General features: G+C 40.4%; 1 protein-coding gene across 1 annotated transcript in view; it reads left to right on the plus strand.

The window, feature by feature from the left end:
- CEP72 (centrosomal protein 72) overlaps nucleotides 1-13,225 on the plus strand; it is a 1,336,989-nt gene that overhangs the window by 889,911 nt on the left and 433,853 nt on the right. Inside the window, exon 10 of the mRNA XM_044065699.1 lies at nucleotides 1,232-1,379. Coding sequence (XP_043921634.1) covers nucleotides 1,232-1,379 — 148 coding nt within the window. The remainder of the gene's footprint in view (nucleotides 1-1,231; nucleotides 1,380-13,225) is intronic.

Consider the following 13,225-nt stretch of genomic DNA (forward strand, 5'->3'; position numbering starts at 1 on the left):
ATTTAGGTATTACAGGGCTTTAGATAGAATTCTTGAGGATGACACTGACACCAAGTTTGTTGGCAAGGATATTGCAAATGCTTGTTAGGTCCTAATAGGAGTTCAGAGTAACATTAAGTATTTTTAGTTTTATAACATGGTTAAAGATGGATTTTTAATTGTCTTTGGCTTCAGAGGTCAGCCTAAGTTCAGGGGCTTCTGTAGTGGATCTAATAGTAAGAGTTTTTCAGACTTTTTGTAATACTTTCAATATTTTCCTTTGGGGGGAAGGTTTTATATCTGCTGTATATTTTGATGTTTATTTCTTTTGTTTTAGAATTTATTTATGGTGGTGAGCCAACATAGGAATTGTTATTGATACTTTGTTCTGGTAGGGGCTGCTAGCTGTATGCATTTTTCTAATTTGATTTAAAATTTCTTGTTGAATGCTGTTGAATCATGATCGGGGGTGGTTCAGTCACAAGTGAATTTTGATATTTTGTCATTGAGAGGGTTGAGGTTGGATGTGGGGTTTGCTGTATGGCTTTTGGGAATTTAAAGGAAAGAGTCACATGTTTGTTGTCAGATTTTACTAGAGAATAAGATATCAGATTAATAGTAAAAGAGGCAGCTATATTTGTAAGAATTGGATCAGGAATGTTGTGTTCTCTAAGAGGCTCGTTTACCAACTGCTTAAGGGGATTTATTTATGAATGAATTGCAACAATTGTGTTATTTGAATGTGTAATTTATGATGAGCATCTTGTACTATCTTTGAGAGAGAGAAACTCTTGCATTACTACTTGACTCGCTCCCCACAGCACTATCACCATCATCTCCTACACTGTTCTTCCTTTTGACTACCTGAAACACGTCAGGTTATTTGAAATGTTGACGCTTTGATTTAGTAATATATTTTTGCTGCAAGAACTGATGATGTTATGAGGTAACTTACCTTTGTACATGGTTGCATGTTGGCTAACACCATTAACATACGAGGGTTATCACCTTGTGCTAGGGTGACAACTGTACTTGAAAAGAAAAAAAGACAGGCTGAGAACAGACCCAGTTGTCATTCTGCTGCATAAGTTTCTCAAACATCTGCTGTTATGGTGAGTGCTTTACTGCATTTTTCTTTTAATATTTGCAGTAGTTTCTTTATTTCATCAGTCAGAATCAGAACTTTCACAACAGTGACAAAAGAGGCCTTTTTTATTTTTACACAATTTTTTGTTTTATTTTGTGCTTTTAGACACCAGCAGCATCTGCCTCTCCATTGATGGCTAATGGTACATTAAATACAGAGCAGTTTGAGCAAACACCAATGGAATGTTTTTTGGATCTAGTAGACAATTACTGGAATGGTTTCAAATCCCTACATAGTAACAAAAGATTTTTGAGTAAGTATATATGCAGCCCTGTATTTACACTTTGGTTCATTTTTGCATAATGAAACTGATAAGTATGGTATCCTTTCATTGAAGGGATATATGCTTGCACACAGTTTTTTTTTCATATTTATAAAGTACAGTGTGTCCTTTTCTGGATGTTTTGCCATGTAAATCATTTAAAGATACTGATCTACGTTTTGGAAGAGGGAATGACTACTAACTGTAAATTGCTATTTGAACATTCTGTATGGTTCCTTTGATTTGGCTAATGCTGATTCTCAATTAAAATGGCTTCCAGTCTAAACTAACTTGTTTTGAAACTGCTTTGTGGTTGTCTGTGCCTTTCTACATCTTAATATATCTCAGTGCATACATATACATATATATATATATGTGTGTGTGTGTGTGTGTGTGTGTGTGTGTGTGTATATAGATCCCACTTAGTCAAAGTGCACTCTTGTTGAATGCATTTTATTTGAAGTAAGATGATTGAAAAAAATGCCATTCAAATAGGGTAAATGGGCATGTTATACAGTGCAGGAACATTAAATACCAGAAAGAAAAGAATTTTTCCTGTTCGCTGATTTTCTGCTTTCTCAGAGTTGCTATATTTAAGTTGGCGGGACTTAATTTTTGTGTAGTAACGTACAGAAGAATTACATTACTGAACAACTATATAGCACAACGGAATTCAAACTAAGCACACTTCAGCAAAATTGTCATAAACTCAAGTATGTGTGCATATTTATTTTAGCTTCTATTTTTACTTCTTTGCAATTACTCCCCTGAACCAACACTTTTGCCATTCTTCTAATTCTGATATTGATAAAGCTTATCAAAAAATAATTATGAGTTGCACATGCTTATCTTGCTATGATGTCCCATTTTGACAATATGTACTTCCTCATCCAGGGACTGACTGCCTCTGTAATCGTTTTGGGTTTTCAGAATGGGGGCAGGAGGTGGTTCTGGTTCATTTTAACTCTGCCTTTAGTGAAAGTCAGTTAATTTCAATAAAGGGGGTTAGGTTTTGCTGAAGAGCAAGTCAGTTAGACAGTTCAATACTGCTGGAGCTCACAGCCTTGTGCACTGGAATTGTCAGTAAGTCAAGTAATGTTAAGCAAGAAAGCCACCATGAATACTATAAGTTAATGTTTCTCTCTCTGAAGTTGATATTTGACCAGCGGGCATCGTTGACAAACTCAAGAGGTTGGGTACAAACCTGTGTTTCACACAGTGGATAGCCAACTGGCTCACAGACATAACCCAGGAAGTTAGAATTGGGGAGTCCACCTTTACAAAGAGGCCAGTCACAAGTAGAGTCCATCAGGGATCAGTCCTTGGGCTGCTCCTTTTTGGCATTTATTTCTCAGAAGTCAAGGCCAATGTCAGTATTCTTTGGCTGACTAAATTTGCAGATGATTGCAAATTAGGAGCTGTCATTGAGTTTCACACTGACACAAATGTTCTTCAGGAGATGCTAATACAGACAAACAACTGGTGTCAGTCATGGGCTAAAACTGAATGCCAAGAAATGCATAATAGTATCCTTTGAGAAGTCATCCATCCCTGGTAACTGTCATATTGACAACACACCTCTCAGGGTTGACCCAGTAGCCAGGGACTTGGGGACACACACATATAATAATCTAGCCTTTGATCATCACGTGTCTACAGTGGTGAGGGAATCATTCTATGTTGTGCAACTTATAAACAAAGGTATGGTATCTAAGTCCAAGGAAGTCATTGTTGCACTATATTCAGCATTCATCAGATCCATCATTGAGTACAATGCTCCCTTTGGTATGTGCCTGACCAGGTTTATCCAACAACTGGGAAGTCCACAGAGGTTCCTCACTAAAAGAATACAGGGCATAAGTAATATGTGTTATGTAGACCACCTCGAAGCCCTATCTCTGTATTCTGCCTCCTACAGGCTTTTGAGGGGAGATCTATGCTTGACATGCAGGGCATTGTCAGACCCCACTCTGATGAACTTCCTGCATATACACAAAACAAATAGTACCAGAATTATCCGTTCTAAAGACTTAAATCTTGCCTGTGATATAAATAGGACCTTCTGGAGAGATAGGTATGTATCCCATAGACTACCGTGTTTATGGAACAGGCTCCCTATCCATGTGAAGCAGAGTTCTTCCCTAATCCAATTCAAGTGCAACTTGGACAATTGGATGGGAAACCGGAAATTCATCCCTGGTTTGGCACCTATTTCTCTGATGCAAACAAGTAACCTGTAAATGGTTCATCTCCCAGGCCCGTGCTTACACTTATCAAGGGTATAAGAACTCTCCAGAGATTTGGGATGCATGACTAGGCTTAAAACGACCCTGTGGTCGTTAGCCTAGTAAACACCCATAAGCCTATAATAGTCCTGCTTCTTTTCTTTCCCATCTAGTTCATTTTTTTACTGGATCCTAATAGTGACCATCAAAAAAAGCTGTTACTAAGAAAGAGTCATAGCAACTGTCTCACCCACACAGAGATGAGTGTTTGTCCAGAGTTTGCGTAGTTTTCTACTTCCAGTTTGTCACTGATACGAATGATCATTTCAAAAATTCACCCTTTAGTTTTAAGCTTTTCTGCTGCAATGATAGGTCATCTCTTAATTATCTGATGTCTTCCTATAATAGTGTTTAAGAACTTTACCAACTCTTTAGCTTAGAGATAATTTAAAATGGGGTACAACAATAGAATAAACTAACTACTTTAATAAAATCTTTACCAGTAAATTATCCAAAAATAACTAGAGGTGTAATAATCTTGTTATTATAACTTCTAGACATTTCTGCTATTCATGTTGTGAAGATATGTAAAGGCTGCCAGCCAAGCTAGATAGGATTTTGTAGATAATTCTGTCATTTGTAAATATTAATGTAAGCCACATGCTTGTTCTGTCTGTTAAATGTTGAACTTCAAAAATATAACCACATTGCACTCTGCTGGAGGAAAGCTGATAAGTCAAGCATTGTATAATTCTTTGATCTCAAAACTCGGAACCGAGATAATGGCAAGAATTCCTTCATCCAGACATCTCTAAATTCTAAATATGTGCATATTTCCTATTTTTAAACAATCAAATTATTCTGTAAATTCATTCCATTAGGAAACGGTGTATGATAATTAATAATCATTCTGCTCTCAAGTCTATTTAATTCTCTTTTAAAATTTCCCGTTACCATTTGGTCGTGCTAGAACACTGAAAAACATACTGCTGTGTGAACCCTTGTGTCTGGACAAGAAATGGGTGGCTACTGGGCTTTCTGACTTCTGCCTCCTAACATCACCTAAGTGTTCCAAAATCCGGACTTTAACATTCCTACGAACATAGCAGCATGTGGGATGACACCCACAACCTATCACATAAATCACCCCACAACTGTTACAATTATAAAATTCATTAGCCCTATAAAGCTTCCTATTAATTTTGCGTCCATGTAAATTCCTAACCTGGTTACACACTAAACAATTTCCACAGTGATAGGTGCCTACTTTTCTGTCCATCTCCATGGTTCAAATTTCTTTGGTTCAACAGTTCTTTGATTACTATATCTCCCATAAGAAAAACAATATGTTTTGGGAACAAAGAACCAATAGAATTGTCTTCATGACAATTTCCCAGGCCTGCCTTACTATCCTTTCCAAAATGGGGGAAATTTCAGAATATCTGGTGATGAAGAACAACCTTTCGTCACCATCATTTTTCTTCTTCATGACATCGCTCTTAGAATATTCCCGTAACATCCTAGTCTGGCCTCCCATCTCCTCTAGAATTGTGGCCCTTTCCTTCTGGCGTACCCTCTTATCATAACCTCTGTCTCGTAATCTGTCATGTTCCTCATTTAAACAATTCTCTTTATACCTTAATTCAGAGGTATTATTAAAAATCCTTTTAAATTCTCCATATGGCAACGACTCAATTAGATGGAGGTGGGCGTGCATGCTGGTGGCATATAAAAAATTAACAGCTGTGGGTTTCCTGAATGGTCTATGCTGAATCCTCTGCTTAGCATCGACATAAAGAACTACATCTAAAAATGAAATACTATATCTATCTATACTCCAAGTGAATTTTAAACCATGCGAGTTATTATTAAGTGAGCACATAAATTCCAAAAATTCCTCTTCCCTACCTTTACAAATAAACAACAAGTTATCTATATATCTTTTGTAATAAATTATATTGTTCACAAAATATTCACCAGCATCATGAATTGCCTTTCAAAATCCCTCATGTAAATGATAGCATAAGATGGGGCGAAGGCTGCCCCCATCGCCGTGCCCTTCTTTTGTAGAAAAAAATAATTTTCCTTTTGAAATAATTATGAGTTAAACAAAACTCAAGAAGGGCAAGTAAAAATGATGAATGGGGTCCTTCCCCTAGACTTTTGGCCATGGCTTCCATACCCCCATCTCCTATCAATATTAGTATACAGGGCATTAACATCCACCGTTACCCAAAAGTAAATTTCTTTCCATTCAAAATTATAAAGATCATGACACACTTCATAAGTATTTTTAATATGGGAAGGTATCATATTCAAATGCCTCTTAAGATAAAAATCTAAAAAGATGTTCACATTTTCTAAAAAAGATCCAATTCCCGAAATGGTAGGTATTCTTGGGGGGTTAGAAAGGTCTTTATGGATCTTTGGGATGGCATATATAAAAGGATACCTAGGTGTCTTAATCAATTTCTTAACATCCTTATTCTTCAAAAAACTAGCCTTTCTCCATGTTCCAAGATCTCGCTCAACTCAGCTGAAAACCAATGAATAGGATTATGTTGTAACTTAACATAATGACCCTCCTCTGACAGTATTTTCAACACCATTTCATCATACTGACCTATGCTCATCAATACCCAATTGCCCCCTTTGTCAGTCACTTTGAAAACAACCTTGTTCAAGTGAAACCGTACCTCCTGTAAAGCCTGCCATTCCCCTTTACTAAGATTATAAGAACAGAAATTCTATAAGAATTCACCAAAACTGTTTTCTACTTTTTTACATACCAGGTTTTCAAATACATTTATGGCACTGTTTGATCTAGGGGGTATAAAGGTGCTATCAGAAACTAACTATGGCATTTCAAGATATCCATACCCAGTAAAAAAAGGTTCTTGTTCAACATCAGATTCAACATAATCACCCACATCCCTATCTAGGGTTACCACCTGTCCCACTTTGCGAGGGACAGTCCCTCTTTGGGCAGTTGTGTCCTGACAAAAAAATATAAAAAATGGCAAATGTCCTGAGATTGTAGGGCATAATTATTTCCTATATTTTATGTAATAGTTGCATAAAACAGTTATTCTGTATCTAAAATACCTAAATGTTATAAGAAACAGAATAAGCAGCTAAAATGCTACAAGAATAAGCTTTTATTTAGGCAAAAAAGTTAAGTTCTATTCTTTATACTGACCGTGGGTATGTGTCGGCCTGTAAAATCTGATGTTTGTACTGAAAATGTCCCACTTTGGCCATTTGAAAAGGTGGCAACTTCTTATCCCCATCACCAAACTATGCACTGTTGAAACATTTCTGTGTCATGAATACTTAAATTAAGCAAATCATCTTCATCAGAAAACTTAACATCATTTACATTATTTGCATTGTTAATCATGGTTTCCTGTTTAACATGAAAAAACACCTTCAGATTTGATTTACGACAAAACCTTTTAACATCCAAAATTATGTCAGCTAGAGAAGGAATCCTAGTAGGAATAAATTTTTCCCCCTTAAAAGTACTTTCTCAGCATATTCAGAAATATCCACATTTGTCAAATTCACGATTTTCAATTTTTGATTTTCCCCACTATAATGTGTTTTGTGTCTTTTGGGAGTATACCTTACCCTATTCCCTGTCTTGAGAGCCCATCTGCGTTGGCATTGCTAATCCCACTGTGGTGCTGCACTAACATATATGCTTGCAACCCTAGGCTCCATCTTAGCAACTTGGCATTTTGCTGGCTGGTTCTATTTAACCATGTTAGGGGATTGTGGTCTGTAACTACAGTGAATTTTCTTCCATACAGATAAGGCTGAAGTTTCTGCAGTGCCTACACTATGGCTAGACATTCCTTTTCTACACCTGCATAGAATTCCTCCCTGGGTTGGAGCCTATGACTGAGATAAACCACTGGGTGCTCTTCTCCATCTGAAGAAATCTGGCTAAGTACAGCCCCCACTGCATGGTTCAAAGCATCCACCTGCACAACAAATTATTTACTGTAATCTGGACTGGCTAACACATGAGGGTCCTCACAGAGCTTCTTTAAGCTTCTGGAATGCCTGCTCACATGCTGGGGTCCACAATACCTTTTCTGGCCTGTTTTTCTTTGTCAGGTCTGTAAGGGGAGCAGCTGTGGTACTATAACTGGGGACAAACTTTCTTTTGTACCCTGCTGTCCCTAAGAATGCCCTCACCTGCTTTTTGGTAACAGGTGCAAACCATGCCTGAATGGCTTCACCTTTGGCAGGTTCTGACATGATCTTACCACTCCCCACTCTATGTCCCAGGTAGAAGACCTCTGCCATACCCACCTGACATTTGCTCGGCTTAATGCTCGACCCTGCCTTCTGTAGTCTGCCCAGCACTTCCCTGACATATTGAAAGTGCTCTTGCCAGGAATGGCTGTAGATGGCAATATCATCTAGATAAGCAAGGGCAAACCCTCCTGCTAGGATGTGATCTACCAGCCTCTGGAAAGTCACTGGGGCAATTTTCATCCCAAAGGGCATCTTTGTCAACTCATACAAGCCAAAAGGAGTCACAATGGCTGACTTCTCTTTAGCACTGGGAGTCAAGGGCACCTGCCAGTAACCCTTGGTAAGATTAATGGTTGTAAGATACTTAGCCCCATCCAGCTGCTCTAGGACCTCATCTGCCCTAGGCATGGGGTAAGCATCTGACTCTGTGTGACTGTTTAATTTCCTGTAGTCCACACAGAACCTGATGCTGCTATCCTACTTTGGCACCAGCACCATGGAGGCCCAGAGACTGTTGGGCTCTTGAATTACCCCTTGTTCCAATATTTCCTGTACCTCCTCCCTCAGAGGATGTTTGACTTTCTCAGGCACCCTATAAGGGGCCTGCCTAATAGGCCTTTGGGGTCCTGTTTCCTAGTAAACATGTCCCCAGACTCCTGTAACACTGCTCAGATTTCTCGAACCTGGATTGGAGATAGCTGCTGGGACATTGCTACCCCTTCCACTGAGGTGTCAGTCCAAGTATCACTGAGATCATCACTTACCAGATCTCCCTCAGGCGACACCTCCAAGCCACTGCAAATACTCAGCACAAGGGCCTCCCTATCACGGTAAGGTTTCATCATGTTAACATGGTACAATTTGTGCCCCTGCCTAGCAGTTCTACCATGTAGTTAACATCACTTACCTTTCTTATCACCTTGTAGGGTCCCTCCCAAGCTGCTTGCAGCTTGTTGTGTCTGACAGGAATAAGAACCATTACCTGCTGCCCGACAGCATACTCTCTAGCATGAGCATTCATGTCATACCATACCTTTTTCTGTTGTTGGGCTTCTGCCAGGTTCTCCTGGGCAAAAACCATTAGTTCCCTGAGCCATGTCCTGAGGTTTAGGACATATGCCACAATAGACTCCTTGTGAGGTTCGCACTCACCTTTCCACTCATAACAAATTAAATCTAGAGGTCCCTTCACCCTGTGCCCATACAACAACTCAAAGGGTGAAAAATCTGTGGATTCCTGGGGCACCTGTCTATAAGCAAACAACAGATGGGGCAAATATCCCACTCCCTTTTAAACTTTTCTGCAAATACCCGTAGCATGGACTTGAGTGTGGAGTTTAACCTGTCATCAAGACCATTAATCTGGGGATGGTAGGGGGTAGTCTTCAGGTGCTTCACCCCACAGTCCTTCCACAAACAAGCCAGCAGGTCTGACATGAAATTGGCACCTCTGTCATTCAGTATTTCTTTTGGGAAACCTACCCTGCTGAAAATTTGTAACAAAGTATTTGTCACCTTTTCTGTCTGAATAGAGGACAAAGCCACTGCGTTAAGGTATCTTGTAGCATAATCTACTACCACTAGTATATACCTTTTCCCTGTGAAACTCAGGGTACTTAGAGGCCCCACAATATCCATATCTACCCTCTGAAATGACTCCTTAATCACAGGCCAAGGCATCAAAGGAGCTCTTACCTTGTCTCCTGCATTGCCTACCTTTTGGCACTGCTCACTGGTCCTGCAGTACCCTGTTGCATCTCTGGAAATTCCAGGCCAAAAGAAGTTCTGTATAATACGTCTCTTTGTATGCTTTATGCCCATATGACCTGCAAAGGCAATATCATGGGCTGTGGCTAGAAGTGCCAGATGGTAGGCTGTATGCACTGCCAACTGCTGTACTCTCTCACCTTCTAGCCCTTCCTCAGGGGTCCACTCTCTATATAGTAACCTTTGTCCCAGTATACAGATTCCCCATTTCCTTGAGAATCAAGCGCCTCACTAACTACCTGCCTCAAGCCTTGCAATGTAGGGTCTGAGAGCTGAGCCTGTCTCAACTCCCTCTTTGTAACCCTTCCCAGCTCCCCTTCCACAGGAAGTCTGGCATCCTCTGACAGTGGTGCGTCACTGTCAGCCCGTGTACTACTACTCACCTCTACCTTTGCAGTCACTCTGTCCAAGGGAACATTAGTACCCACAAGCAGCTGTAGCTCACCTCCATTCTCACTGCTATAGAGTAGCTCCCTCCCTGAAGTAACCACCTCACCACTCTTGGCTGCAAGTATGCGGTCTGACTGGATCTCCCCCAGGCTACCAGACCCGCATGCTTGTCTCCAAGCCTGACTGTGTGTAACTGCATGAGCACGTGGTACTGCATTATCAAAATCATTCACTGTCAGGACATTTGCAGGGATATCCTCAAGCACACCTACTTGCTGGTTTCCTTTTCCACCTTCCCAGTCAAGGTGAACTTTAGCCAAAGTTATTTGGAATGGGGTCCATCCTAAAGCTCTGACTGCAGTAGACTACCCAGGCAAGTGGTGCTGCTCTGTAACAATTGCAGGCTTTACAGTGGTTATGTCAGAGGCTGTCTCTCTTAGCAATGGCTTCTTTGCCATTCACTACAATAGGATATAACCTCTTATGGTAGTTTGGTACCCTTGTTGTCCCACGACAACCTACTATTGGCATTTTGTCTTTCCCACACACTGGCTCCCTCACCTTCTGTTCCCCACCTTGCCTCCGTGGACATCTGTATGCCACATGACCCCACTGGTTGCATTCAAAACATTTAACCCTAGGTCCTGGACATGTATCTGGACTAGTAGCTTCCTCTGCTACTGGAAGATTCTGTTGGCGCAGTCTGGGCTGCCCACCATGGGTTCCTTTAGATCCATGAGCAGTACTTGGGGTCCCTTTCCTGTCCAAAGATGCCCTGGTTGCTAGGTATAGGTATTCCTCCCCCCCCCCCGAAGTAGCGCATTGTCTTTCAGCTAACCAGATCCTCATGTCCTCAGGCAAAGTGCTAAGGGCTTGTTCCCTCACCAAAGGTTCTGACAGCCCTTCAAAAGTGGTGACCTGACATCCACTCACCCACCTATGAAAATAAGTGCTCAGTTCAGCAACATATTGACACACATTTTCATCTGCCTTGCGTCTATGCTCACAAAACTTTTTCCTATAAGTTTCAGGTGTTACCTTAAAAAATTCTAACAAGTAATTCTTAACAGCAGTATAATCAAAACATTCATGATCAGTTAATTTGGACAGCACAGTTACAGCTTTACCATGGAGTAAGGGGGTCAGTAACTGTACCCAGAGCCTTTGGTCAACATCATTTTGTTTACATACCCTCTCAAACATATGAATGAAACTATCAAAATTATCCCCCTCTGTAAACTGCGGAAGACATTTACTGACCTTTTGTGCTTCTGGGGTTTGGTTACTCCCTTCCCCATTACCTCCATGACTCTAGCAAAGAGTCAGCATCTCCTTTTCATGCTGCCTCTGCCACTCCTTTTCCACAGCTTCTATTTCCAAACAGCTGGCCTCCAACCCAAGTCTCTTTAGCTCCAGATGGATTTTTAAGTCCTCTGCACAAAGGTTGAGCTGTCCATTCTCTGAGTGTTGTACATCTCCATGGCCAGTCTGATCGTCCTCCTGGTTGCTGTTTTCTGATGCAGCTGTGACCAAAGTTGCAATCATGTCTGCCTTAGTCAGGTTTACCTGCACCAGTCCTTTAGCCTGGAGCATCTCAGCCAAATGGCTCCTTGTCGGCTTTCCATACTCCTCTGCTGACACGCTTGCCTGCTCTCCCTGACTAACTAAGCTCACATTAGAATTAAAGCAATTGTGATCTGAACTCTGAGTATTCACTGCATGGCTGATTTAGAGTACAAAAACACATTCAGTGATCACTGTACACAAGCTACAGGAATTCACTATCCACACCACTACAAGTCAATTAGTATGTGCCAACCAATTAATATGTGGAGTGGATATCCCACCGCTGCCAAACAATTAATATTTGATGCCCATGCACTGGCCCAATAATCAAGGAGCTTCAGTCATCACCACTAACACCAGTGAGGGGTGTCTACATTGGGAAGCATAACAAATACACATGCAGTAACATACAATTTCCCTTAAGAGCACACAAAGATTGCAGTCTGGGGCTAGTTTCTGCCTTTCTCTCCAGATTCCCAATAAGGCTCCCCACTGGCATAGCTATAGAGTGTAGAACAGCCTAGTGTTCAAGCTAAATCCTCCAGCACCCTCTCTGTCCAAGCAGTGCTTTGTGTCCCTGCCCAAGTAGCTGACACGCACACACTTTGAGATACGAGTTATATACAAACACACAGATGCTCCTGGGGATGGCTGGCACAGGTTCTCCATCAATGCCCCCTTCTCTGCCAGGCTATAAGGTAGAAATCACTGCCACCAACCACTAATATCAGCTACTAATAAGGCCCTTACTAAAGGGTGTCCAATTATTACTGTGCAATATTATTATCCAAATGGTAAGTGTAACTGAACAAGTCTTATTGGAATGGCTTAGTACAGTATCATTATACACATGCAATGTACTAGTCTAGAGCTTAAATTATCTCTACACAAAACAGCCACAGTTGAAATGTTCAAAAATATTTAATAATAAATAATAAAAACACAAGACGATACTTCTTACTACACAGTGCTAGTCAAGAGTTCAGAGATCACAGAGAAATGCTTAAAATAATACAATAGAAAAGTTCTGATATCAATACAGGAAAACATCTAGTCTAATTGTCCTATTTCCTAACTATATATATCTAAGAGCAATCCGTTCTAAAAATAAACTTGCATATAGAGCAAGACAGTGCTGGTGATATTGGATGTTCTGAAGACAAGTGCAAAATGCCCTGAGTCTCTTTGTCCTTAAATCGATAGCACAGTACTACGGTCTCATTTCAGATTACATCATTTTTTTCTCTGGTTCCCAGGCTAACAGAAACTCATAATTTAGCAGCCCTTTTGATCTTGCACCTGGTCAGGAAGCTACAGCAATAAAATACATTATACGTGCAAATTCTAGCAGTTAACTGTGGTCTCAAAAAAAATAGCAAAAATTCCTTCATCCAGACATCTCATCTCCGAGTTTTGAGAGCAAACAATTATACAATGCTTGACTTATCAGCTTTCCTCCAGCAGAGTGCAATCTGGTTACATTTTTGAAGTTCAACATTTAACAAAGAGAACACACATGTGGCTTACGTTAATATTTACAAATGACAGAATTATCTACAAAATCCTATCTAGCTAGGCTGGTAGCCTTCACACGTGTTTATTTACAATTCTCTGTTGTGCATA

This window comes from Protopterus annectens, chromosome 3.part0 (assembly GCF_019279795.1).
Source record: "Protopterus annectens isolate FY-2018-M chromosome 3.part0, PAN1.0, whole genome shotgun sequence".
NCBI classification, from domain to species: domain Eukaryota; kingdom Metazoa; phylum Chordata; order Ceratodontiformes; family Protopteridae; genus Protopterus; species Protopterus annectens.